This window comes from Eutrigla gurnardus, assembly GCF_963514095.1.
Source record: "Eutrigla gurnardus genome assembly, chromosome: 5".
NCBI classification, from domain to species: Eukaryota; Metazoa; Chordata; class Actinopteri; order Perciformes; family Triglidae; genus Eutrigla; species Eutrigla gurnardus.
This window is the reverse complement of record NC_139919.1, coordinates 12,735,097-12,760,968: the sequence shown is the minus strand read 5'-3', so window position 1 is coordinate 12,760,968 and position 25,872 is coordinate 12,735,097. Positions and strand designations below refer to the sequence as shown.

Below are 25,872 nucleotides of genomic sequence, written 5' to 3'. Positions count from 1 at the left end.
CATTTGGTTGACCTCTTTTTTGATTGGGAAACAAGGTTACTTCATTGTTGACAGGACATTGGGATAATAACATTCACAGCAAAAGCTAGAATTGTGCATTTTACTTTACAATATTTGTTCTACATAATATTTGATTGAGTCGATGAGCATAGAAGTAGAATGTATCAAATTTCTCACCCACAGTGGCCTCAAAATACCAATGTGCAATGCAGCTGCAAGGCATGTTGAGAAACAGTTAAAGGTGTTGTTATAGTTTGCTGCAAGTGCAAGTAAATGCAGTACATCCTCACCTATTCTTGGCTAGGGGGGTTGCTTAAAAGGCCACCTGGGAAATGTAGGGAAAAAAATAAATTCAGATGAAGCAGGTTGAGGAAAAGGACATGACAGAATGGTGCAAAAAGTGGAATTCTTTATATCAATACATCCATCCATACAAACAGTAGATATACTTTAAACTTACGTTAAAGCTACTCTCTAATCTACTTCAAATGTGTACTTCAATCTATGCATAGAGGAAAGGTTGTGATGTGGTAATTTGGTGTGTGATCCTTGTGCCAATGCTTATTTAGGAGAATGGTATCATCTTTAACAGAGAAAACAATTTCAGTGTTTCATTTCTAATCATCAAAAGCAGGGTTTTTGACACTGTGAAGAACAGGTTGAATATTCAGTTTAATTTTCTCTATCAAAGGTAATGCCATTCTTTTGAATAACATCAACGATGTACAGCTTCTAGCAATTCAGACAGGTGGTGATGCTTCAGCACGTCTTTTAATGTTTTTCTTTTTCCACTTTCAACTTCAAGAAATATGTTAGAGCAAGGGTAAGCTGAAGTGTGTCCATCATGTGTATTTAGTGTCCCCATTCATTATTTGGAAAACGTATAGAGATATTGTATCCCACAGATGACACATTAATCTGAGAAAATATATCTCATTTTGGGTTGTATTGTAGGATATCATGTATGTGTGTTCTTGTATTGACATTTATATAAAGATCATATACTCTGTGGTATCAAACATGAAGCGTTTTGTTCCAAAATATTACAAAATATCTACTTTAAGAAAAGAAATGTTTATCCAAGTCAGTTATTCTTCAAAATCAAATTATATTTGAATAACTTCTTTCTTTGCATGGTGGATATTTCATTTTGGAACAAAATTCTTCGGCATGCCTGTACTCAAAGCTGAATATTGTTAAACAAGTGTTGTTGTTGCCTGGTCTCCCTTTGTGTTTCACTGGTGTAAAATTCCCCCGACTGCATCACCCAACGTTTGTGCTTCCTGTTGTTAATTTGTACTCATAATTTCACTTTTAAAGAGTGCATTGAACCAGAGTATGAGGTTCCTGGAGAGAACAGCCACAGACCTGCCTGTAAGTAAACCAGCCCTTCAGTCGGAATCAATCTTAGATTTAAGCTAAAACTGATCAAAATCTCTCAATTCTTCTCTGCAGAACAAAGTTTTAGCAGTTCTTGATGCTATTGATGCTGCCCAGTTCCTCATCTCACAGAATGCTTCAAATTTAATCAATCGGGTAAGTGAAGGACAACTTGCTTTGTTTATATTCTCAATTTATAGACCGTTGCAACAGAATTGCATTCCTAGGCAACAGCTTGGGTCCATGTCTATTTCCTGTCATCTGAGATTATTGGCATACACTGCAACAGGAAATAAACTGGTAGCCAATTAGAATGTTTACAACCATGAAATGGTCTATAAAATAATCGGTTACTCACAATTTGTCTTTATCTTCCACAGGAAACAGGAAAATACACAGCGACCATTGTTGGCTATTTCCATCAATACATTGAATGGGTCAAAACATCCGTAAGTGTTTGTTAGCTTGTTGAAGATTATGTGGTTCTCATTTCTAACTTGCACTGCAGTTCTGAAAAGGTACAATGTGTAAAACCTGGCCACATGCTCCAACAAATAGGGGGCATCATTCCACCTGGTTCTATAATGTCTGCGAGATCACTTAACTTACGGCTGCAGCTGTTACACAGGTTAGACCCAGCGCCAGCCGGCTGTGGCCCCGCTGCTGGGGTTTGCACTGGTTGAATGTGATTTGCTACAGCTAACGTTTAACCGAAGGTTCGTCCCTCTGAGCCGCCGCCCGCACACCTCCTGGCAAAGTAGTCTCCTGGTGGCGAGAGGAAGAAAATAACCTATAAGTAGTTTTCTCTTAGTGTGTAATGTTAGTTACATTTTTTAATGTTTTAAATGAAGAATCTGGCCATATCTTACACATTGCACCTTTAAGTGTTCACTTATGTTCAGTCCAAAGTTCATTTAAGTCCAAACTAAATACTGATACTATGTCCTGGTAAAAATACCATTGCATGTCACATAAGAGTTTGGAGAAAACATAAGGACAAACATAGCAATTACAACCTTTATAAATTTGAGGAATTGCTTTGTAGATCTGTGTTTTTGTTACTGCTGTAGTTAACTTAAAGAATTCAAAACAAAGGTTAAAAAAACATGTTTGAAGCCTCAAGCCATTTTGTCCATCTAAGAGCTGTCAATACAGCATTTTTAATTCAATCATGTTTTTGTTGAAATTAAAAGGATCTATCGTGCAATGTAACACAGTGACACCATCAGGAAATACTGTAGCGTGGTAACACAAGGCTTTCATGTTATACAGCAAACTGAATTAAACAGAAATAGAGTTTGATGTATTCTTGAATCTGTTGTGCTGATGTTTACCATTTATATCTCATTCTCTGCAGTTGGCTATGGAGGTCGCACCATGCAAGCCCTTCAGCAACATGTTGGACACTGCGGAGATCATTGCTTGCAGTTTCTTGGTCGACTCCATGGTAATTATATCAGGGATTAGAGTGAAACAACCCCCATTTAAACATGAGTAGAACATTGTTAAAAGGCTAGGGTGGTTAGCTGTAGCTCACTGGGCTGGGTGTATCACAACAGATTTACTGTAGATAATTTGGGTCATATATCTCTATGACAACAGTATCTCACAATATGCCACGTCTGTTTGTCACAATTGATGATTTGGTCTATAAAACAGTGCCAAATAGTGGCATCTTTCAGATTGCTTGTGTCATCTTAAAAACTGTTTCAAACCAAAAAAATACCATCACAAAAGGACAAAAAATTGCAGTGAATCCTCACAATTAAAAATTTGAACTTGAACCAAGAGAATATTTGGCTTATTGCACGGAAAATTAACAGATTATCAAAATACTTGTGTATCAATATTCAGTTGATTGACTAATTGATTAATAATATGTTGTTTTTGTTCCACAGAACACATTCTGGATGGGCCTGGGCTGCAGCACTCTCTTTCTGCTCCCCAGCATCATCCTTGCTGTGAAACTTGCCAAGTACTACCGCAGGATGGACACCGAGGATGTTTATGATGAGTGAGTAGTTGTACTTGTTATTCTACTACTTCTTTACAAATGCATATATACAATTAGAATATAGTTTATTTTTTATGGAATGAGATAGGATTATTATTTAGATAGTCTGTAGTCATTACAATAGATCATTTATCCTTTTTCTCTTCAGCTTCTTATTTTCTATCTGCTGTCTGAAGTTATATCCAGCTACAAATCATAAGGAGAAATTTCATTTTTCAGTTTGTAATTTGCTAATTCACTTACTCAATAGGTTGAATTGTATTTGATAATATTGATCATCTTTTACTTTTTCTTAGAAACATCTTAGTCTTAGATTAGATACAAAATAAATGACGATACTAGGGGGTCTTTTTAAGTCACAGTAGCTCTACTGGTTTTATTCTGGATTCGTTTTCATCTTCCCTTTTCTCTTCCTTGTAGTTCCTCTGTTTCTGGGACTTGGCATTTTACTTTGTGATAACCATTTCTACTATTTCCATCTTCCATATCTTTATTTTTTTGTTACATTCCGCCCTGTCAAGCACTTGGCACTTTACAAAGAAACATTGACACTTTGTCAATTTATATTTCTTCTTCATAGACCTTTTGTTCACTCCTTCAATCACGCTTTACACAAATACAACATCTCGGTCATCACCGTCTCTCGTCGTTAGAACTTCATGGTGCATTTCTATCGCTGAACATGTCAATAACATTTTTATGTTTTTTTGTGTATCTTTATAGCTTTGAGACAATTCCTATGAAAACGTAAGACAATTAAAATCCCTGCCCTCTGTCCTTTCCAACTTCTATCACTCTGTGCATTTTTCTGGATCTTGTACATAGACTTGTTTACTAAATTATTTGGTGCTGGTTTACGTTTTTAAGCTTGGAATTGCTCTTTTGGGTGGATGGTGTGGCTTCTTGTCATGTGCTACCTTTGAAAAGTGCCCCTTACCTTTCATTAAGGGCTCTTGCAATCATTACCTTACTAGTCCACCTATTTTTTGTAAGTTATGGTGTAAATAAAACACTATGGTTTATACAAAAATAACGTAACGTTCTTGAAAAGTTTGACTACTCAAAAAGAAAGCATTTTTACTCTAAAACTTTAATCAGCATGTCTCTCACATTACATGTTTCATCCCTTTGTTTGTATACAATATTTTAATTTCAGTATGGAAATTGGTAATAATGGTTATCATAGGGAGAGCTCACAAGGTATCCCAAATCCTATGATGACAAGGTAAACATTGTTATAATCATGTTTCTGCATGTTATGGGAGGCGGAGGCATGCCTGGGGCCATGGGCTTTTTCACTAGTGAAATGATGTGGCTGGACAGTGCATGCCTTTGAGGGAGTTGATTCATTGCACAATCAGGCACACACACACACACAAACATATGCAGGCACACACACGCACACACACACACACACACACACACACTAGGGAGGTCAGCGAATTGAACAATAACAAGAAAGCCAATAAGTAATGTGAAGATGTCCAATATGGCTGTGAATTTGAGTTCATAATTACTTAATTCTGGAGACCTGAATGTCTAGATTAACATAGGAAATGGGTGCTTTTCACCAGAGTCCGCCATGTTTCTACAGTAGCCAGTAATGGAAAAACCAAACACTGGTGAGCGAGGGCCTTTTTTCATGTTTTTGAAGCTTGAAAACCAACGTAGGTTCTCTGACACGCTTGGAAAGGGAGGTTGAGCGGAGGAGTTTTCAGTTGGATGCAATCTGCAACCTCACTCTAAGATACCACTAAATCCTAAACACTGGTCCTTTAACACACAAAAAATTACATTTTATGGTTTGCTATTACAAATTCTTTACTCAGTCAGTCGTTAATATTTTTGCTACCATTACTTCTCTCTGTCTTATTGCTGCATGTTCTGCTGTGTGGTGTTTGGGGAATCTACTATATTACTAACCTCCTGCATGCTGTGTGTGCACACTGTGATGTCCACTAAATGAAAAATCGCCCTGTTTCCTTTCATTTAGAGTCAGCCAAAGTCCGATGAATGTACACCTGATCATTTTGTACAGAGAGAGGCAAGCATGTAAAGCTTTGGTGTGATGCTGCAAATGCTTCTCCTTTCATTTTCTGATTAATCTAATATCATGTAACTGCATGTTATGTCATTTTAAGTTGCAACTGGGCGAGGATGCATTTGGACATACAACCTACTGTAACAGAAGCCAAAGGAAGAGAGCAAAACAGTTAGACCAGACATTTGCTTCCAAACTTGTCTTTTACTTGCGTTTCATTCCAAAAGCAGCTTTCCAGGTTTGAGCAAATGCTGGCAAGTAAAGCAAGTATTGACTAATTAACTTCTATATTTTCTTGAAATTGATACAAGATGTTGGAATGAAAAGTACAACATCACTGTTGCAAAATCCAACATGCTTTTAAAGGGGCAATGACAAATCTATGACCAATACTGACCTTTATCAATGTACAGTAGACACTGGGACACTGACACTTCACCCTCCAGTCTCTCTTTAAATCACGTTAACCTGTACAGGAAACAGATCAATTTAAATTGTGAAGGCCAGAAATCTTTGAACCTTGTGAATTAATCCTTACATCATTCATATTGATAAAGAAACCCATCAACCCCGGACTAATATGAACATTATCTTGTGCTTTCAGACAGGAAACGTATTGCCTCTTTAAGTGACCATACAGTTTATTCATCTTGAGAGATTACTGATGAAGCTGTTTTGCTCTCTGCCTTGTGAACCACTCGTCGTACTCTACAAAGTAAAAGAGGAACAGGCGGTGGTTTCGCAAAATGGTGATGCTTGAATTGTGCTGTTAATCTTTATCCCTGTGTGTGTATGTTCCTGTGCTGGTAGCATCCCTACCTTCGACACTATGAACAGGTTTCCGCGGGCCTCAGCTCCTCCGAGGCACATCGACTGGTGACAGAGAGCCAGGCTCTTGTTCTGGCTCCTGAAAGGTACTGGAAACCTTTTCGTCAGACCTCTACGTCTCTCACACCTTTTCATTTAATTTCTTCCTGCCAATTTTTCTGCCAGTCTTCCTTTTGCAGAGCGGTCATCTTGTCCTGCTGTTCGTCTGCCATCACCAAACCATCCATCTCTGTCCTCTGTTTTTAATCTTATTTCTTCCACTAACTGCACCTTTTAACACTTATTTACAGCTTGGTTTAGTGCTTTTCTGCTCACAGTGACTTTGCAGGAAAACCATCATAGTGAGAATTGCTAATTTTGGAATCATTAACGAACCATAAATGTCTGCACGGTAGTTATGTCTGATCGCTTGTGACTGTGTAGTCAGCTTACTGTAGGGGAGAGTAGCTGAATGTGCTAACGTGATACTTCCCCCCCCCCCCCCCCCCCCCCCCTTTGTTTGATGCTTATCGAGAACAACATAATTTGCTTCAAAATCTGCCTCATTTACAAAATAGTCTTTGTTATTATTATTATTACATTATTTGTATTTATTACAAACAGGCAGTATTTAAGGACATGCATACAAACAAAGATTTTATTAATAAACTGAATGTCAAATAACATGATGTAAGAGTTTAAGAATATAGCTTTTAATGTCTGCGGTATTATTCCCAGATGTATAACACTACTATATACTAACAATAGTTACATTTTCCCAGTTGCAAAGAGCCCCATGCAGTGTCTGAAAACCCTCCATGGAGCTTCACGTTTGACGTAACTGACTGCACTCTTGTCTGTTATTTCACAGCCCAGCCAGAGCTTCATTAATCTCCTGAGCCATTCAAAAGGATAGAAACAAAGCAATATATGAAATCTTCACTAAAACTAAAAAAAAATTCTCTCCAACGTTTGTCTTTGCAGTGCCCTCGAAAACTGGAACTAAAATACAGAAGAGTAGGTAAGTTTGCCTTCTTACATTTTAGATTAAAGCCATTTAGTTTAATTTGTTGCAATTAATCCAATTGCGAAATGAGTTTCCAGATCAATATTTAGGAATACAATTGTTCAGAACCATTTTTGTTAAAGGCAGAATGAACAGGATTTTCATACAAAACAATGTCTAGTAAATACAAAATACAATACATAATAAATACAAAATGAATTCCTTTGTACAAAAGTGGAGCCATGTCCATGCATTCACTATGTCTTAGGTTTACTAATCATAACCTTTCTGTCTATTTTAAAGCTGTTTCTTTCGTGAGCCCTCGGACCAGAAGAAGTTCAATAAAGCTGGTTTCTTCTCACGGAAGAACAACACACAAAGTCCTTTGGGTGTTTTTCATCTGTAGCGATCAACTCAACCTCCTCAAAACGGGCGGATCACAGCCCGACATTACAGCTACTTACTCCCCATCCAAAAAACTCTGCCTGTAGGACATCAAGCTCTCCTCCTTCAGCATCAATCTGAGCCAGGCTTGTCCTGCATTTTTTCAAAGGACTGCTGTGTCTGCGTTTACATTTATTCAGACACAAAACCAAGCTGAAAAAATACATTCAGTAAGAGGATGTGATTATAATTGTGATGCCTGTTCATATTAATGTTTGTTTGTGCTTAAGAAGACAGTGGCTGAAAGGTCACCTAGAGGCCATGGTAAGCTGCTAGAGGAAACTTTTTCTTCTGCACTTAGAATGGATACATTAGACACATGCTAATAATAAAGTTAGAGTCTGTCAATGCATCTGCAAGGAAACGAGCAAGTTAACATGAAATCCAATGTGAAAATTGCAATTCTTATTTTACAGAATTTGCCTCCACACTGAATAGGACCGTTTGGTTGGGAATGGCAAATCCTTTTTAACTGCAGTATGTGTGAATTGGTGGGTCTGTATGTGTTGCTTCACAGCCGAGAACAGGATGTTTCAAACAAGTAGTAAAAATACAGAAAAAGGTTGGTCCCAGGTGGATGTTTGTGATTTATATGAAGAAATTCAGCATGATCTTTTTAAAAACATGTTTACAATATTACAAAACACCCAGATGTCTTTGCTGGTTTTGGGGTGAATTGCAAATGACTGGTTGCCTTTCAGTAGTATGTTTTCAGATTTTTTTTGACAGATATTTTCATTCTTTAAAAAAAAAGGGAAAATCCACTCACGGATCCACTGTTAAAAATCACCAATCTGAGATGTTGTACAATGTACTCTACCTTTTACCCAACAGTTTGAGCATTTTCCCCTAACTTGTGTCATCAATTTTTGTGCCAGATCCTCATTTCTAAATGTCCCAGAATGTGTTTAAACAATACTGAAATTATTATGAAAAAGTTGAGCTGAACTTGCTGTTACTCTTTCAAATTAAGCAATTTACAGAGTGGTAAGAAATTTACCAAAGAGTGATTTCCCCTCCATAGATTAATTTATACGATTGGCTATTGACACCTGACACCTTAAAAGTCAGATAAAAACAATATTTTATTTATATAGAACAGAAATAAAGTTTTACTTATCTTTCCTGTCACTTTAATCATCTTTGGAGCCTTCAGATTTATCTTGGGACCACCAATACACCACCAAACCAAAAAATCTATAAAATAAATTTTTAAATACAATTTTACCAACAGTGTAAGTATTTGAGGTAGATTTTCCCTTTAATTCATATGAAGTAGAAGCATAACTTCTTAATATATCTCACACTGACAACAGTACCAGGCTTATAGATTATTCCCTAGCTCACAACACAAGCCATCATGTTTCATTTACTTACATAATCGTTCTTGCTTTCATAGTGATGATATGTTTAAACGTGGAGAAATACTTTCTCAAGCCAAATTGTTTATTTTTTACTGTAGGTCTCAGGTCTTCAGTGGTCTGTCAATGATGTGCTTATTTTGTTTCTGCTTCTTAAACCCCCACAGTAGCTATGGATACATAAAAAACATATATATATGGAGTGAATGTATTCAAGAACTATTTTTTATTTTTGATGATGTGGGCTGATAAATATGCTGAAATCGTATCACTAACGCAATGGGCAAGCCAATCGAGTTATCCCACTCCCCTCCCCTCCATGTTTACAGGTTAGATGTAGACAATCCATTCATGGAACAATTCAAAAAGTAGAAAACCAAGACAATGCTTGATGCTTTACACAGTGATGGTGTTGTTGGTGCAATGTGAAAAAATAATGTCCATCTTAACATTGAATGAACATTTAACAGCTGAATTTTAACTAATTGTCTTTGAATAAGTAACTGCTTTTCAGTACCAAATGTAACTTTATTGTACTAAAAATATGATATGAATACTGTCAACAAGTTGAAATAAATAAAAAGTGCATTTCAGTGTAGATTTTTTTTATTTGTGTTTTTTTTTTTTTCTGAAAAAGCTGACAGGATTTTGAGGAAATGTTGGTACTAGCTTCTTGATCCCATACCATTAACATCAAAGTTGTGCCACTTGAACCATCAAAATCAACTAATTAGCCTGAAAACTACTGCCTACTACTACTGCTACTGTTTTACACTTTCATCACATTGACAAACAAATTTTAAGAATCAAAAGGAATCATAATTTTAGATAGTTTTTTACTTGTTCCTTGTTAAGATGGACATTTTTTATCTGTGCGCTCACTTCGAAAGTCCTTTCATTCTTGTCTGCAAGCATCTGGATGTGACTCATCTTAGAAGAAAAATGGTCTGATTTTACTTTAAGTGCTTAAAATAAATATTGTGTATCCGAACCTTCAGGACAGATACAACAGTAACTGGTTTGACATGCAATGCTCCGAAGTTGGGGACTGATGGAACCATAGGAACTTCCTATGTGGTGGTTGAAAGAGTGTGTATACATTGTGAATAAACTTTGAAATTCAATTTATTGTGACATTTTTCAGTTTTGTGAGGCATTGCATTTTTGGTTAACATGATTTTAATTCCATTTGCTAGACAAGATACTGTAAAGCTACACATAATGATTATATGATAGTTGTTAATGCATTTTGTGACGCCAAAACCATGTAACACATTGTGGTGGAAGAAGTACTCAGATCTGCAGTTGACAGTGCAGAAACAATTTGGTAGAAGTAAATGCATTTAAAATGTTACTTCAGTAAAAGTACTAGCATCCAAATATACTTGAAGTACCAAAAGCAAAAGTGCTAATTTTGCAGGATGGTCCCATTTAGAATATTGTGTATTATTTAATTGTAGTAACTTAAGTTACTAAATATAAAAAATACAATATTCCTAGTTAGCTAATAGTAGTGGATTGGAAGTATAAATTAGCAGGAAATGGAAAAGCTTAAGTAAAGTGCAAGTTCCTCCAAATTGTTCTTAAGTACAATATTTGAGGAAATATAGTTAGTTACATTCCACCACTGGTAACAAGACATCTTGCTCATAGAGTATTTTAATTCTTTAACACAAGACTGCACATTCTTACGTTGTGGTGATTCCACTGCTGGCCAGAGCCCACTGGTTGCGTTATTGGTCAGCTATTTTCAATGGGAGATGATTATCTACTTCCATAAGCTTTATTCTGAGGTTCTCAGGCATCAGACAGTATGTAAATAAACACCACCAGCAAAACCACATGCAGTCTCATTCCTACGTCTATATAGTCGTATAAAAGTCAAATCAGAACAAAAAGAAAAACATAAAAAAACAGAAGCCGTGGTTCAGAAGAAAAATGTTTTTATTGTGTTTACTTGCACATCTAAGACTGTGTTTGAATGGTTATTTTCGAGATTTTGCACAAGTTGTACATTACTGTGTGTATAATCCATCTTTATCCTGAGTAAAGCTAAACACTAACACTTGCAGCAGGACCTACAATGCTATAATAGTATTCACTTTAAGGGGCTCTGGAGAGAAAAATTCACAAGTGAAAATGCATAATACTTTATAGTGTCATTAGGAAGATTCACTGTCACACATCACACTAAATTCTAGACGTTTTAATTCTAATAGCTTTGGTGTAAGACTAGAGGTAAGATCGGGCCTAAAAAATCCAGCCCGACCCGACCCAGGCCCGCGGGATTAAAGCCCGACCCGGCCCGAACCCGAGCAATTAACTTGATTTGCAGGCCCGAGCCCGAACCAAACCCGAAATTTCATATTTTATTTGTGAGGACTCAGAGTACGTCCTTAAGAATCTAGCGCGGCACTTTAAGAGAGAGAGATAGAGAGAGAGAGAGAGAGAGAGAGAGAGAGAGAGAGAGAGAGAGAGAGAGAGAGAGAGAGAGAGAGAGAGAGCGCAGAGAGAGAGACGGGGAGAGGGAGAGAGAGAGAGCGCGCAGAGAGAGAGAGCGCGCAGAGAGACAAAGAAGAGCAATAGGTGCGTTTCCATCAGCTGTTTAGATGCGCATCTAGATGTATCGCTTCGGAAAATGATGATGGAAACGCCGTGATTCGCATTAAAATCCCCTGATTCGCACAAAATGAAATACGCTCGCTATGGCCGGGTTTTGGTTGATTCGAATGGGATGGAAACAGCTGTATGCGAATCAAGTGTGACGTAGCGCACTTTCACCCCGACTGCTTCCGGTGTTTGACATTTAAATAGAGACCTCAACCACGCCGAACTGTCGGGACTCTCACCGTCAGAGCTTGCTGAAAAGCCCTCGGACATCGGTCAAACACCGGCCCGCCCAGCCCCACGCGAGTCCACACAGGCGGACTCTCCGTCGAACGCGAAACGCCAAGACGCGCAGCACGCAAACCAGCCGGGAGACAGACAGCTGAACACGGCCGAACTCGGGCCACTTGTGCCCACAAGGCTGTGTGAAAAGCCCATGCACCTCACCCAAGCACCGGCCGGTCCAGCCGGTGTCACCGGCAGGAAGACGACGGAATGTTTACAGGCTGGTTGCCATGCCAACCCGCGGAAAATCTCCCGTGACTTAGAAAACTCGCGCGAATTTGTAGTTTTCACCAAAGTCCGTTCTTTTGATGGAAACACACATGATTCGAATTTCTTTTAATGCGCATTTCCCAGTAATTCGAATCACTTTGGATGGAAACATGGCTAGTGACGGGGTGGATGTCTGTGCTGCGGCTCCTGTCCCGTTTAGTTAAATAGCAATTACAGCGCCCTCTCTGTTTTTTTCCCCCTAATTATTTATTTTATAACAAGTATTCCTCAGTTTAGTATCTTATTCTCCACACATCGTTTATACATTTCTATAAACATATATTAAAAATAAATAAATAAAAAAAATAAAAAAAAAATAAAAAGTCAGCGAGAGAGAAGCCCGGCCCGACCCGACCCGAACGTAATGATTGACATTTTATACCCGACCCGGGTCGGGTCGGGCTCGGGCTCGGGCTCGGGCTTAAGATCTTACCTCTATGTAAGACTAAGAATTAAGAATGGAGCCAGGCCCAGAGGTGAGGGCACGTCAGAGAGCGTCTGGTGGCTTGGCTTGCCACAGAGCCCAGTCGGGCACAGCCCGAAGAAGCTACATGGCAAGGAACCGCTATGGTCGGGTAGCTGCCATACGGGTGGCAGTGAAGGCCTGGGACCTCGACGGACCAGACCTGGGCAGCAGAGGCTGTCTCTGGGCACGTGGAACGTCACCTCTCTGTGGGGGAAGGAGCCAGAGCATGTGCGGGAGGTGGAGCGCTACCAGTTAGATCTGGTGGGGCTTACCTCTACGCACAGCCTTGGTTCTGGAACCGTACTCCTGGATAGGGGTTGGACTCCCTTCTTCTCTGGAGTTGACCAAGGTGTGAGGCACCGGGCGGGTGTTAGGATACTCACAAATCCCTGGCTGAGTGCTGCTGTGTTGGAGTCGACGAGAGGGTCTCCTCCCTACGCCTTCGGGTTATGGGGGGGGGGGGGGGGATCTGACTGTTGTTTGTGCATATGCCCCAAACAGCAGTTCAGAGTATTCTGCCTTTTTGGAGACCCTGAATGAAGTAGGGGACGCCATAGTTCTGCTGGGAGACTCCAACACGCACGTGGGTAACGATAGAGATACCTGGAGCAGCGTGATTGGGAGGAACGGCCTCCCTGATCTAAATCCGAGTGGTCATTTGTTATTGGACTTCAGTGCTAGTCATGGACTGTCCATAACGAACACCATGTTGGAACATAAGGATGCTCATAAGTGTACGTGGTACCCTAGGCCAAAGGTCGATGATCGATTTTGTGATTGTTTCGTCTGATATGAGGCCGCATGTTTTGGACACTCGGGTGAAGAGAGGGGCGGAGATGTCAATGTCATGCTTTGTGTTCTATTAAACTCCATTCATCTGTCATTCTCCAGGGATTAACATTTTACAAACAAAATATATGATCAACTTATAAAATATAATACTGTGCAATAGATTAAACTATTCAACAGTCGATAAACGCTCCGCCTCCACCAGCTGTAATAATATTAATGATATGATATGCTATACATACATGTACTGATCTGCTTTTAAAAAAAAACTGCTTTTATAGAAATTCATTATTTGTGTTTAGATGTACTGTAACCCTATGAACAGTACGTGAGGCAATGCAACTACACTTCCTTTCACTCCTCACATTACTCACAATGACCTGTTTTTCTCCAGATGGGCCTGAAAATAAAGCCACTTTCCTTTAAACCATACTAACCCCCAGACAGACATTTATTCTTCTATCTTAATTGGCACAATTACTTACTCCGCTCAACACTGAACTTGGTTCGTCATGTGTAAGTGACTTCTACCAACATTTCTTTGTGGTTTTGCAGTATGATTGTGTTTATATTTGGGAAGGAAAATGATAGGCTATGCTGCGTGGTTGTGAGTTCGAACAGCCTTTAAAACAAGCAAGAACTTGAGGGATTCAGGAAGCTCATATATATATGAGTATATTCCCAGACAGATGATTGCATAAATTGCAAGGAATTGTTCAATAAGATGCAATTGGCTTAATTGAGTTCTTCTTTATGTGTGACGGTTCACTCATTGCATAACATCTGGATAAACATGAGCATCGATGTAAACATCTCATGTGGCCCTTTGTCTGCTCCAGACAACTCTAACCGTAGTCACTGCTCTCCTCCCTCCCTACGTTTCGTTTAGTCACATTTTTTTGGTACACTCAAAAAAAGAACTTTTTGGTGTTGTACAATATACTAGATTAGTTGGCATATATTCTACAGTATAATAAGACGTTTCACTTTGTACTAGAATTCCTTACGTAAAAATGTAAATGTTTACATATTTTAATCATACAGTAAATTAACTATGTGGGAAAAGTAAATTTTACTACACAATTTCTCATACTGTTTACGTGTTTTATAATGACTGAACATAAATCGAAAAATGGTAAGTAAATTTTAATTCATCTAAACATGTATCCCGTTTGAAACAAACGACGCAGTTCAGAGCGACAGCGAGACGAGACGTTGACTGAGAGGAGAGGTGCTTCATGGCCGAACAAGTAAGTTATTGTCTGTCTACATTTGTGAAAATATATCGATATGTGTGTCAGAGAGAAGGACGGAGCCGTTTGCATAGCGCAATATGCGCGATTTACCAAGCCAACAGTGCTGCTGCCAGCTTTATGTTTGTGGCTAAACTTGAACATACTGAAATGAGTTTGAAACATGCTAAAGCTATATTAGCCGTCTGGTTGTTACGATACGGGACTCCCGGTAGCGAAGCGGGGTCCGGCACTTAATTCCTCCATGTCGCTGCTACAGTGCAAGTTCTCTACCGTCCCCTCACTCGTTCCACTTCTTCCCGTGGTAACCTGCCCCCCCCCCTTTTCTCCCTCTTTCCCTCTCGAGTTCGTCACGTCTTTTACGTATGCTTTTACGTATTGTCATCTGTGGAGGTTTTTTTTTTTTTTAAGTAACGAGTCTGTTTTTACGATGTAAGGAGTAGATGTTAATGTTTAGTATATTGTGGGTGTATAGGCCTACTAGGCCTTTAGTGGTGAAGTCCGCCTATGTCATGATCAATTAGCTGTAACTCACACAAGAAAAAGTGTATTTGCACAAAAATGTAGCTTCAAAACACCTAAGTACACCTTTTCACATTTGGCACTTTATTGTATATAGTTATTGTAATAGTTGGTATTGTACAGTAAACTAACCTTTAAAAAACACTCTACCTTCCACAGGATAATGTTTTGTTTTTTAATTTAATCCAGAGGAATGCTCAACTTTTTTATTACAAATGTAACGTATGAATTTGTACTTTACATTTCTTTCACAGGAATCAAACAATAAAGCAGGGAATTCTATCATCACATGTGGAGGGTTACATAGGAAGAGTGACTGTTCATCGCAGACATATTAGTCTCACAGGCAAGTATAAATCTAAATATGCATGCTCTTATACTGCTGTTGTTATTTTACCCTACTCTTCACTATATAATCAAATATAAATATGGGACTAAATGTTTTCAATTTTGATTTAATAACACAAATTCTGTTTGTTCATTTACAGGTTGACCTTATTCATAAAGGGAGCCAGTGGACAGTTGAGGTAGGGAGGAGGTCTAGAGAGGACAACAGGTTGACAGGTTTCAACTTTGTGTCAACAGGGAGAAACAGCAGGGCTGTTATGAGATGGGCATGCAAAAAGTGCAACTTTAGGACACCAAAACGTTTAGAGCTCTTAACGCATTATAGATTGAAACATCTACACACCAGTCAAGGCCAGTCGCTACCTTGTTTATACTCAGATTGTCCTTGCTCATTTAGAGGTTGTGTTCTAAGTTAAAATTAAAAGCCAAATCGAGCCTTCATTTTTGTTCATCATTATTACAGTGCTACCTTGTGTATTGCACCATTGGGCTCAGTTCCTATTGTTGATTTTTGTCCATTCAGATCAAGGCAGAATTCAGAAGAATCACGACGATTCCCCTTGAGCAGACGTTCATGTACAAGTTCGACTACTACACACCAAAACTTATCAGCTTGATGAAAGCCAGGGGTGGTGGCCTTGGGATCAAGCTGAGGCCGTTTTTGGACAGACTGAGTCAGGTGTGTTTGTTCTAAATTGTGCTTATTCACACTGTATACTGCTCCATGCAATTAGAGCACCAACTCCTACACTTTGTTGCTTCCATGTTCTTCCACACTCCATGATTCCACAAATGGGTCTTGCTTTGGACTCAAGTCACTGTTTGTTGCAGATTTATGCAGTTCATTGTGCATGAATAAGAGGTTCAGTACTGACAATATATTCATCTGTTTACAGAACCAAAACATTGAAATGAGACGTGAAGCTATTATCCGCAGCCTTATCCTTTACCTTGGTGAAAAAGGGGAGGCTCTTTTTGAAGACTGCCCGGTAAGCATGTTTTTGTTGTTTTTTATTGTAAAGTTTGTGTAATATTTCATTAGCTGTTGGTTAACAAGATTAAACAGTTCAACTGATTCACTTTGCCTTTTCTTAGTAATAAGGTTCCAAATTTTAACTCAAAAGTAAGAGAAATGAAAAAAAGATGGTGTGATGGACCAAATAGTACACTGAAATAACCACAGGAAAGAAGAGACTGTTAGGAACTGGTACAAACCTATTGTTATGACCCACCCAAATTATCTGACACACCTGTCAAAGGGAACACAACATGATTTACTCTACCTGGCGAGCAGAAGGGGGGCATGTAACATTCTTCTGGGGTTACAAAGTCACTGGGTTTCTAGGCACAGCAAATTTGTGGAATGTAGCCATCTTGTGCCATCAGGTTTCACACAATTTAATTTACTCAGTTTAATGTAAACTGAGCAGTTCTTTTATCATGGAAGTTAACATGCAATTCTTTCTCCTCTCTTCAAACAATTAAAGTAATTCTATTTTTTTAAATGCATGTATATGTAAGTAGCATTATCTAAACTCTTTTTGTACATTGTATACAGGAGGACAGCCGCAGTGATGCAACTCAACACACTATGAAGATCATGGTTGTCCATGGCACTGATGGAGAAGATCCTGTTGATGTATCCATCCTCCTTGAAGGCAAGGAGATGTTGGCGGGATGCGGCAGCACTGCCAAAGCTTGCACACTGCTTATGGGGCTTATTTACGCCCTGAACCTTGCATACCCTCCAGCATTGCGCTACACATTTGAGGTTTTTCATTTAAGTTGCTGTCTTAAATGCACACAGACTGGCAATGTTCACCAGCCTGTTTTCACATGGACGTTCTGCTTGCCTTATACACTGTACAAGAATTGCTGCAACTTTGTTCAGTGTTGACCAAAAAACTTACACTTGACAAAAATAGGAATGTTTATCCTGCTTGTACCCTCTTTGCTCTTTGCCTCTGAGTTCAATTTAATCCAGGCTGTTTTGTATCACGTAAGGCACCTGTTCTGTCAGTTGATTGCAGATTATTGATTAAAAAAAAGTAATGTTTTATTCTTTAAAATGCAGTGATTTAGTTTAATTTAGTGAAGTGTGATTTTCTTCACACTGAATTTTTAGTTAAGAAAAACTGCTACAGCTCCAATCATACATCATGAAGATGTCACCCTGAGGTTCAGCACCCAAAGTTGATGTGACAGTTTTGTCTGGTAGCTTGAAAATGTGTGTCTTTTGACAGTGATATGTTGTCACTAATGATACCTACCTGTGTGTTGACAAAATAAATAGGTTGAATTGCATTGTGGCTGTGATTTGTGATCTATGAAGATTAATTAACATTTAATAGAAGATTAACAAAATGTACATAATTATAATAAGTAATAATAACATACAATTAAGTAATTGAAAATGAAAAATGTCTAATAAAATCTACTTAGTTATTTCATTCAGATTTACTTAATAATTTCATAACATTGACGTTATTGTCTGTTCAAAAGTTAATTAGACTTTACTTAATTAGTTTAGATAAATATTATTTATGCATAAACATAATTAAGTAACATTTACTTAATATTTCCATGGATATTAAGTCTAGAATTAAGTACATTATACTTGATACTTGATAGTGAGATTTACTTAATCATGCGACAGTAAAAGTTACTTAGTTAGTGTTAGTGCAAATTGTTACGAGGATTTTATTAAGTAAATTCAACAAGTTATTTTTTTGAGTGTAACATGAATACCTTCTTTGTCTTCTCAGCCAATAAATAGCTGGAGGGACCATCAGCTTGAGCAGTCCCACTCTCCTCCTCTTGCAGTCAGCACAGCATCCTCTGACACCATGTGGACCCAGCATAGCGCTCTGCTGCTACTGCTTGCCTGCTGCCTTTGGTCAGCCGAGGCTCAGAACGAGAGAAGACAGAGCATCTGGGAAGATCCCATCACATTCAAGACCCAGGCCAAGGACCTGTGCACGATGATAATCACCGGCCACAGGGAATATACCAGGCTGAGGCTGTCGTGCCAGAGCAGAGAGCTCTCCTACTGGTGTGAATACGTGGGCAAGCCTTACACCTGCCGCTCCTACAATAAAACCCCCCGTCACTACTTCATCCAGATGACCTGGGGCCTCCGAAAACTCCACAATGCCTGCCAGGCACCAAAGCAGATCAAACCTCAAATGTGCAGGAGGGCAACCAATGAATCTCAAATGGTCTTCTCCTCCGCTTCCTTTTCCCAGACAGAGCCAGAGGCTTTATCTAAGACCAGACCAGCAGCACAGCCTGCCAAACCTCAAACTCGTCCTGCACCCACAAGGCCTGAAACTACAAGGAAAATCAATCGAGCCCCACCACATGTAAAGACCACAAGAAGAGCCAGTCCACGGCCAGCGACAACTCCTGTAGAGAACGATGCCAAGAGGATGGCTCGGCAGTACTGCTGGAGGTCACTTCAAGGCATCTGCTCCAGCTTCATCGGTTTGTTTTGGAAATAACGAGGAAGGTGAGCAGCAGAACTGGGCCTCTTCATGAACACAACTTTTATTATGTAATTTAAGGACTAACCTGTACTGAATGACAAGTGTGTGTAAATCAAGTAAGCCTCCAGCATTTCCTCATTTTCTGATGCACATCATTTACAACTGAATATGCATTTCTGCCTGTTATATTCACAGGTTTACAATTCGGATGATGATAACTCGTTTGATGTCTGATTAAAGCTGCCCTTGGAGGGAAATTCCAGACCAGCACAGCTCTGTTCATCGTCTAGAAGAACTGTAGCACTCTCTTCAGGGGAACGGATGCTACTGCTGTGACCATCCAAAGCATTGTAAATGTCACACCTTGGAAAAACACTACCCATATTAATTGTGGATTAAACAAACAAAATGGTTCACAGAGCACGCTATTAAACATGTATGAAAAGTACTACTTTTAACTGCTAAGAATGTTTCTGCAGCTGCACAACCACAATATATGGGTGTGAGGAAAATGAGACAGACAACTTATTGGTGTCACTTTCATATTCATTATCATATTCATATCTATGTTTGTTTACGTGTAAAAATCTTTAGTAGTAAATTTTTTGGACACACCAAATTGTTTGTTTTTTTTTGGGGGGGGGGGGGGGGGGGGATGAAATAGGCAGTGATTTCTGTACTGATGCATTTGTCAGAAAGATGTAATAAATAAATAAAAATAAACATCCAATGAAATCAAGTTTTGTAATACGGAAGAACTGATTCTTCCGTATTACAAAACTTGATTTCATTGTCGATGAAAACGACACAAATCATGCAACAAAAAATAGGATTGAGTTTAGTGAAATCTGATAGCAAAAGAGCAGCAATATTGTAAACGACTGCTATACAATATTATTATGTGATGTATAATAATAATCAACATCGTAGCGATCATGAATTAGTGGAATTACCTGCTATATCGCATTTCACCATTGGGTGTCACTGTTGCTTAATTTACACAGAATATCAAGTTCAATCAGTGATTTTCTCCTACATGGATATCTGGCTTGTTTCAAGATATTTTCAGTCATTTTATCTTTGGTACTCTGTAACAGATGGCGCAGTGAAGGTTTTAAAGGATTAAGAGTTGTTTTACATTTATGTTTGAAAAGTGATGTTATCATAAGCAGTAGCTGTTGGGACTTCTTGGGCACACATAATCAGGGGCGGTCCTAGACCATTTGGTGCCCTAGGCGAGCTTTACTGATAGCGCCCCATCCCCACGAAAAAAGACCTCATGTTCAAAGGATTGCACATTTATTTAAACAATGATTATCCAAACTATATAACAATGTTCTGGACTATTTTCATGGCTGGTCAAAGCAGCACTTGCATTTTTCCAATCAGTCCGTCCTCCTTGTGTTAAATGCATTTGTTTTGCAGAGAAAAGTTTGCAACAAAAACAAAAAAGACTGTTATTCTTTTTTGAGTACGTCACCCAGCTTCTTTTGATCCTTTCACCGTTGACTAAGGTGTACTGGTGGTGGCAGCTTCTTCCATCATCCCTCCCAGGAAAAATGAAATCAGGTGGTACGTGATACGGCCCTCTCCGAACCAACTCTGGTCTCATTACGTCTGTTACTGGAAGAGGGCACATGAAGCACACTTTCTCAACTTTCAAGATCACACACACACACACACACACACACACACACACACACACACACACACACACACACACACACACACACACACATTATGGCCTACTTCAGAAATGTCTGTTTTTTAATGGACTTTCCAAAAATCCTTAACACCACTGATATAAAGAACCTCATATATATATATATATATATATATATATTAGGAAATAATTGGAAAGTTTAAATTTATGCATGTATTCATCAGATAAGGAAATCCAGTATTAACTGCATTTGGCTGTTGATAGCGATCCACTTATTTAAAGGCGGTAAACCAGCCTCCTGCCCGAGTGGAGGCATTATAATGCTCTCAGATTGGACACATTTCAGTTACTCTTTATTAAGGGAGTTAATCAGGACCATATGGGGTCAGTTCAGTCTCATTAATAATGAATGCACAGAGACGGATTCACAAATGTATTTTGTGATTTATATATAAATGACTCTCTTCTCACAAATACATTTCGTTTTAAATAAATGTAATATAAATCCATAAATATATGAATTAAAAAAAATATTTGCAATTTTCATCAAAAATGTATTTGTATGTTGTTACATTTATATACAAACTGTTATACTTGAATTTAAAAGACGCTTTTCATTTGTGAACTTGTTTGCATTCGTTCGTGAACTGGTCTGTATTTATTTGTGGATTTTTGAGACTCTCCTGACGTGGTTGGATTCACAAATGCGTTTTTTTCAACAAGGAACTCTCTGTAGCCAATCAGATGCCTCCCTCGTTTTCAGCCAATCACATGACTGCATTCCTGCGAGGGGTACCTCACCATGGCCAGAGCACAGCTTTTTCTCTGCGCATATTGCGCATTTGCGTTAGCTAACTAGTTAGCCATATAATGCTTTGAGACAACGGATCATAAGCTAACTTAGCTAACATAATATGATCCTACTAACATCAGAAAACATAACCGTATCGGTCATTTGCTTGCTAAAGCTTACCTGTTGTTAATGGCTGCAAAAATAAGTTACAAGCAAACCATAATAACTAATAGGTAAATTGCTTACTTCATTGGTTTCAAAGTGCTGACTATAAGAGCTAACGTTAGCTAGCTAATGGATTTATCATTTCACAAATGAAAAGCGTCTTTTAAATTCAAGTTTAACAGTTTGTATATAAATGTAACAACATACAAATACATTTTTGATGAAAATTGCAAATATTTTTTTAATTAATATATTTATGGATTTATATTACATTTATTTAAAACGAAATGTATTTGTGAGAAGAGAGTCATTTATATATAAATAACAAAATACATTTGTGAATCCGTCTCCGTGCATTCATTATTAATGAGAATGAACTGACCCCATAGGACCAAGTTTAGTTTATGAAGTTTTTATTGAAACCACAATACCCTAACAGTTAAACTCAGAATACAAATAACAACAAACCCTAAACAATTTTATTCCTCCATTAATTTGCTTTTTAAACAGGTGCAATCACTAAGTCCTCAACTGTTTTGTGATATAATAAATATGTCTACAGTTTGGGTGACTGATATAATTGTTAATAAGTGTGACTCAGCATTTATGTGGCCAGCAGCTACAAGTTCTGACTCATAAATCATGTGCTCTGTGCTGGATGCTCATTTCCGCAGGGAAATGCTGTAAACCAGCCTCCACCATCACATTTCATTCTCCAGTAATAAAGATTTTATTTATTTATTCATTTATTTATTTCGGGCATGTCAGTTAAATCATCATCATCACACATCTTTGTTCAAATAATACAATACACATGGTCGAAAGGGCCAAGGCTTATCTAGTCCCGCCCCCATTACCCACAGGATAAAATCGTCATCATAATATTATCTTATCTTTTGCATTTTTCATTTGACATAACATTTTCTTTTACTTGTGACATTTGACATAACATGTTACAGTAAGATGAAGCATCACAGTTGAGGATGGTTGTATAAGTTAAGATTTCAGGTGAATTCAGTTGCTCACTCATCTGTTTTCAAAATGTGACTCAGTTATAGGCCATTTTATCTTGATTACTTGTGGAGGCTGGTTTCTTGGTTGCTTGGTCCAGACCTGCAGCCATACACACTTATCAGTCTCATTTCACGCAATGAACAATGTAATATTTGTGGTGTTTCATTAATTCCCTTCAGTTCTTTTTAATCTTGGCGCCACTGTGCAGAAACGTCTTTATAAAGCAAATGCCAAGGCATTCATAGGAGTGTGTAAGCCTAATTGTACACGCACAAATCTCCTTAGAGTTGCTAGTACCGGGCGTTTTCTCTACTTTCAGTTTGACCATAGAAAGGCCTACATTTCTTAGCCAATCAGGAGCCACAGATAGTCAGGCCACCTGTAAGTCCACATCATCCACAGCTCACTCAGGATGGATGTTTGGTTTCAGCCTGTAATAGGATATGAAGAGATTTAAAGCAGTATGAAGTACCAAACCTGAAAGAATAGCGAATAACAATGCAGAGTGAGTGACGCTTAGTCAGCAGATACATTTTCAACACAAATAACTATTTTCACCAACTGGAGTTTCACAGTTGGGAGAAGGATTACCATTGACAGTCTTGTTTTTCAGAGGATTTAAATAGCTAGATGAATCACAATGCTGCAAACATAATAATGCTGTCATTCCATAAACTGGTTGCATTTATCCGAGTGTGCTCCGGTATCACAGTGCATACAAGTGGAGAACAGCCCCGCCTGCTGGCAGCACATAAAAGTCTGGTTTTATTGGCAGTGAGTAACTTTAATTAATAAATACATCACATTTTAACACTTTAAGTTCAGTGTCTGATATAATAGTTGGTTCAGGAGACTGCTACCTCAACGTCAAGTGGCCTTGTGTGGGGAAACATCACTGCGCATGCCCAAAGGTGATTGTCCAGTGTCCCGTTGCAATCTTGTTGGCCGTTTACCAAGTACGGTGTCGTCTTCGGTGTAGTGCTAGCTATGCTGCACTAACATGGCTAACTTAACCCAGACTGGCGGCAGCGTACAAACGTTACGTAATAACGGCACGTCGAGGAGAACGGGTATGTGCTCAGTTGCAATATTACCTGGTGTTTCAAAATAGAGCTTGACGGGAAAACGAATCCCTAAATATAACGATATTCATTGCATCCCTGCAGTTATTTCTTTTCACTGCCCTCTACTTTAACTTTAATTCTTGCCCTTTCCTATATGGTCCAGAATGTTACCTGCTGAGAGTCTGTGAATTTAATGGATTTCAACTCCGGGTAACGCTTTATGTTACAGCAGGAGATGAAGCTGAAATCATCTAGAAAAATTAGACTCATTTGCCTTTGTCAAATCCCAGCATGCCTCTAGGCTGCTCTGTTATGGTCTGATGGAGCTGCTGTGGGTGCAGAAAGTTGTCTGCCTCTTATGTGAAAAGCTCTTCATGATTGCTGAATGTTGGTACTGACACTTAATGTTTGTCAAGTCTTGACGTTATATCGCCTCACATTATCAACCATTTGTCCTGTTAACTTCAGGAAGAAGATGACACATATACTAAACAACACATTTACATTCTGTAAGAGAGGATTGACAAATTGCAACTGTTTTTAGCTGTGAGGAACTTTATTCTTTTACCTTTGCTGCCTCAATTTTCTCAACTAAGGATTTGAATTGGCAAAATATGACTTTATATATATATATATATATATATATATATATATATATATATATATATATATATATATATAACTTTAGTCGGATTGGCAGCTCAAATTTAGCTCTTAACAGACAAGAGAGTACTGCTAACATACATTTTTCTGAGATGTCACAGTGTAATGTGTACTCCCTACGTTAACATTAGCCATGGTGGAACATAAAGTAAATCAAGTGCTGTACTTGAGTAATAGTTTTGCAGTTTTGAGGTATTTGTACTTTTACTTTTCACATTGCGATATTTTTTAAGAGCTATAGTGTTCATTTTCGAATTGACTTTATTTACAACATCAGTTTATGAAATATGATCCATTGTTTCAGACCAAAGGGAAAGTTGAAATTAGTTCCACCTTGACCTCTGGATGCATTAATCTACTGCTTACAAGTTAATTCATCAATAATAATGATCCAGTTATTTACTTAAAGTATATCTTGTTGCTAAAAGTTCTGTACATTTACTTAAGTGAAGTTCAGAATGAGAGATTTATCCTTGTAATGGAGTATTTTTTATGCTACTTTTACTTAAAAATTAAAATGTATCTAATTTCACCACTGAACGAAGTACTGAATTCAACTTGCAAACATTTTGCTGAGTGAATGTCATCCATCCATCCATCCATTTTCTACCGCTTATCCTGTATTCAGGGTCGCGGGGGGGCTGGAGCCGATCCCAGCTGTCATTGGGCGAAGGCAGGGTACACCTGGACAGGTCGCCAGTCTATCGCAGGGCTGAAATGTAGAGACAGACAACCATTCACACTCACATTCACACCTACGGGCAATTTAGAGTCACCAAGTAACCTATCCCCATCCTGCATGTCTTTGGACTGTGGGAGGAAGCCGGAGAACCCGGAGAGAACCCACGCTTACACGGGGAGAACATGAAAACTCCACACAGAAGGAACCCGGGGCCGAGAATGAATGTCATATTATGCATTAATAAAGTTGCATTGTTTCAGCCAACTTGCAATTGGAGAGCATTAGTCAAGTGCATGTAGCGGTCCAATGGTCCTGTTTAAATGCCAAACATAATGTAGCCGTTGGTTTAATCTGCCAAATATCTTTTGTTGTTAACAAGACCCTGCTGCCCTTGGACTTTGTTTTTGCAAGTTGAGCCTGTGTGAATTGAGACTTGTCAGTGCCAAAATATGCAGGCCAAGCTTTTCTAAAAATCACACTCCCTCTGATTAAATTACTGTATAAATAGACATGGTCAAACTCATAATCCCAGCAAACACCTTCAGCAGGACTGTGCATATTTGGGAAAGACAGAAGAGCATTGACATGGAGGACAAGATTGGATTTTCTTGTTTTTATATAGGTGTTTTGAATGTAGGATGAAATTAATATGGAAAACAAACGCCTTTAAATGAAATCACATTCTAGACATACAGTGAGGCTGCATGTACATACATTGTGTAATGTGTCATCAAGATGGAACAATCAAAG

At 38.5% G+C, this 25,872-nt stretch overlaps 3 protein-coding genes across 5 annotated transcripts in view; all 3 read left to right on the top strand.

The window, feature by feature from the left end:
• The window catches only part of LOC311013083 (prominin-1-A-like), a gene marked incomplete at its 3' end in the record, with an annotated part of 78,100 nt that extends 67,931 nt beyond the window's left edge, over positions 1 to 10,169 (top strand). The window contains exons 19-28 of one of the 3 annotated variants that reach the window (XM_084008988.1): positions 806 to 823; positions 1,321 to 1,374; positions 1,456 to 1,536; positions 1,761 to 1,829; positions 2,738 to 2,827; positions 3,279 to 3,394; positions 4,118 to 4,141; positions 6,246 to 6,349; positions 7,227 to 7,259; positions 7,552 to 10,169. In XM_084008988.1, the coding sequence (XP_083865114.1) occupies positions 806 to 823; positions 1,321 to 1,374; positions 1,456 to 1,536; positions 1,761 to 1,829; positions 2,738 to 2,827; positions 3,279 to 3,394; positions 4,118 to 4,141; positions 6,246 to 6,315 (522 nt within the window). Of the gene's footprint in view, positions 1 to 805; positions 824 to 1,320; positions 1,375 to 1,455; positions 1,537 to 1,760; positions 1,830 to 2,737; positions 2,828 to 3,278; positions 3,399 to 4,117; positions 4,481 to 6,245; positions 6,350 to 7,226; positions 7,260 to 7,551 lie in introns of those variants that run through there. The other 2 variants (XM_084008989.1, XM_084008990.1) reach the window with 2 other exon arrangements.
• A 4,440-nt stretch (positions 10,170 to 14,609) lies between these two features.
• LOC311013367 (uncharacterized protein) lies at positions 14,610 to 17,490 on the top strand (the record flags this gene model as incomplete). Its single annotated transcript, XM_084009390.1, has 7 exons — positions 14,610 to 14,720; positions 15,500 to 15,591; positions 15,734 to 15,772; positions 16,117 to 16,272; positions 16,490 to 16,582; positions 17,152 to 17,364; positions 17,485 to 17,490. The coding sequence occupies exons 4-7, from the start codon at positions 16,168 to 16,170 to the stop codon at positions 17,488 to 17,490; spliced, it is 417 nt and encodes a 138-aa protein (XP_083865516.1). The 5' UTR covers positions 14,610 to 14,720; positions 15,500 to 15,591; positions 15,734 to 15,772; positions 16,117 to 16,167.
• A 946-nt stretch (positions 17,491 to 18,436) lies between these two features.
• fgfbp2a (fibroblast growth factor binding protein 2a) lies at positions 18,437 to 19,126 on the top strand. Its single transcript, XM_084009636.1, has one exon. It carries the CDS (start codon positions 18,440 to 18,442, stop codon positions 19,091 to 19,093), a length of 654 nt encoding a protein of 217 aa, XP_083865762.1. The 5' UTR covers positions 18,437 to 18,439; the 3' UTR covers positions 19,094 to 19,126.
• Positions 19,127 to 25,872: the final 6,746 nt, after the last annotated feature.

Excerpts from the sequence above, each read along its gene's own strand:
- fgfbp2a (XM_084009636.1), top strand. The coding sequence starts at position 18,440 with ATGTGGACCCAGCATAGCGCTCTGCTGCTACTGCTTGCCTGCTGCCTT.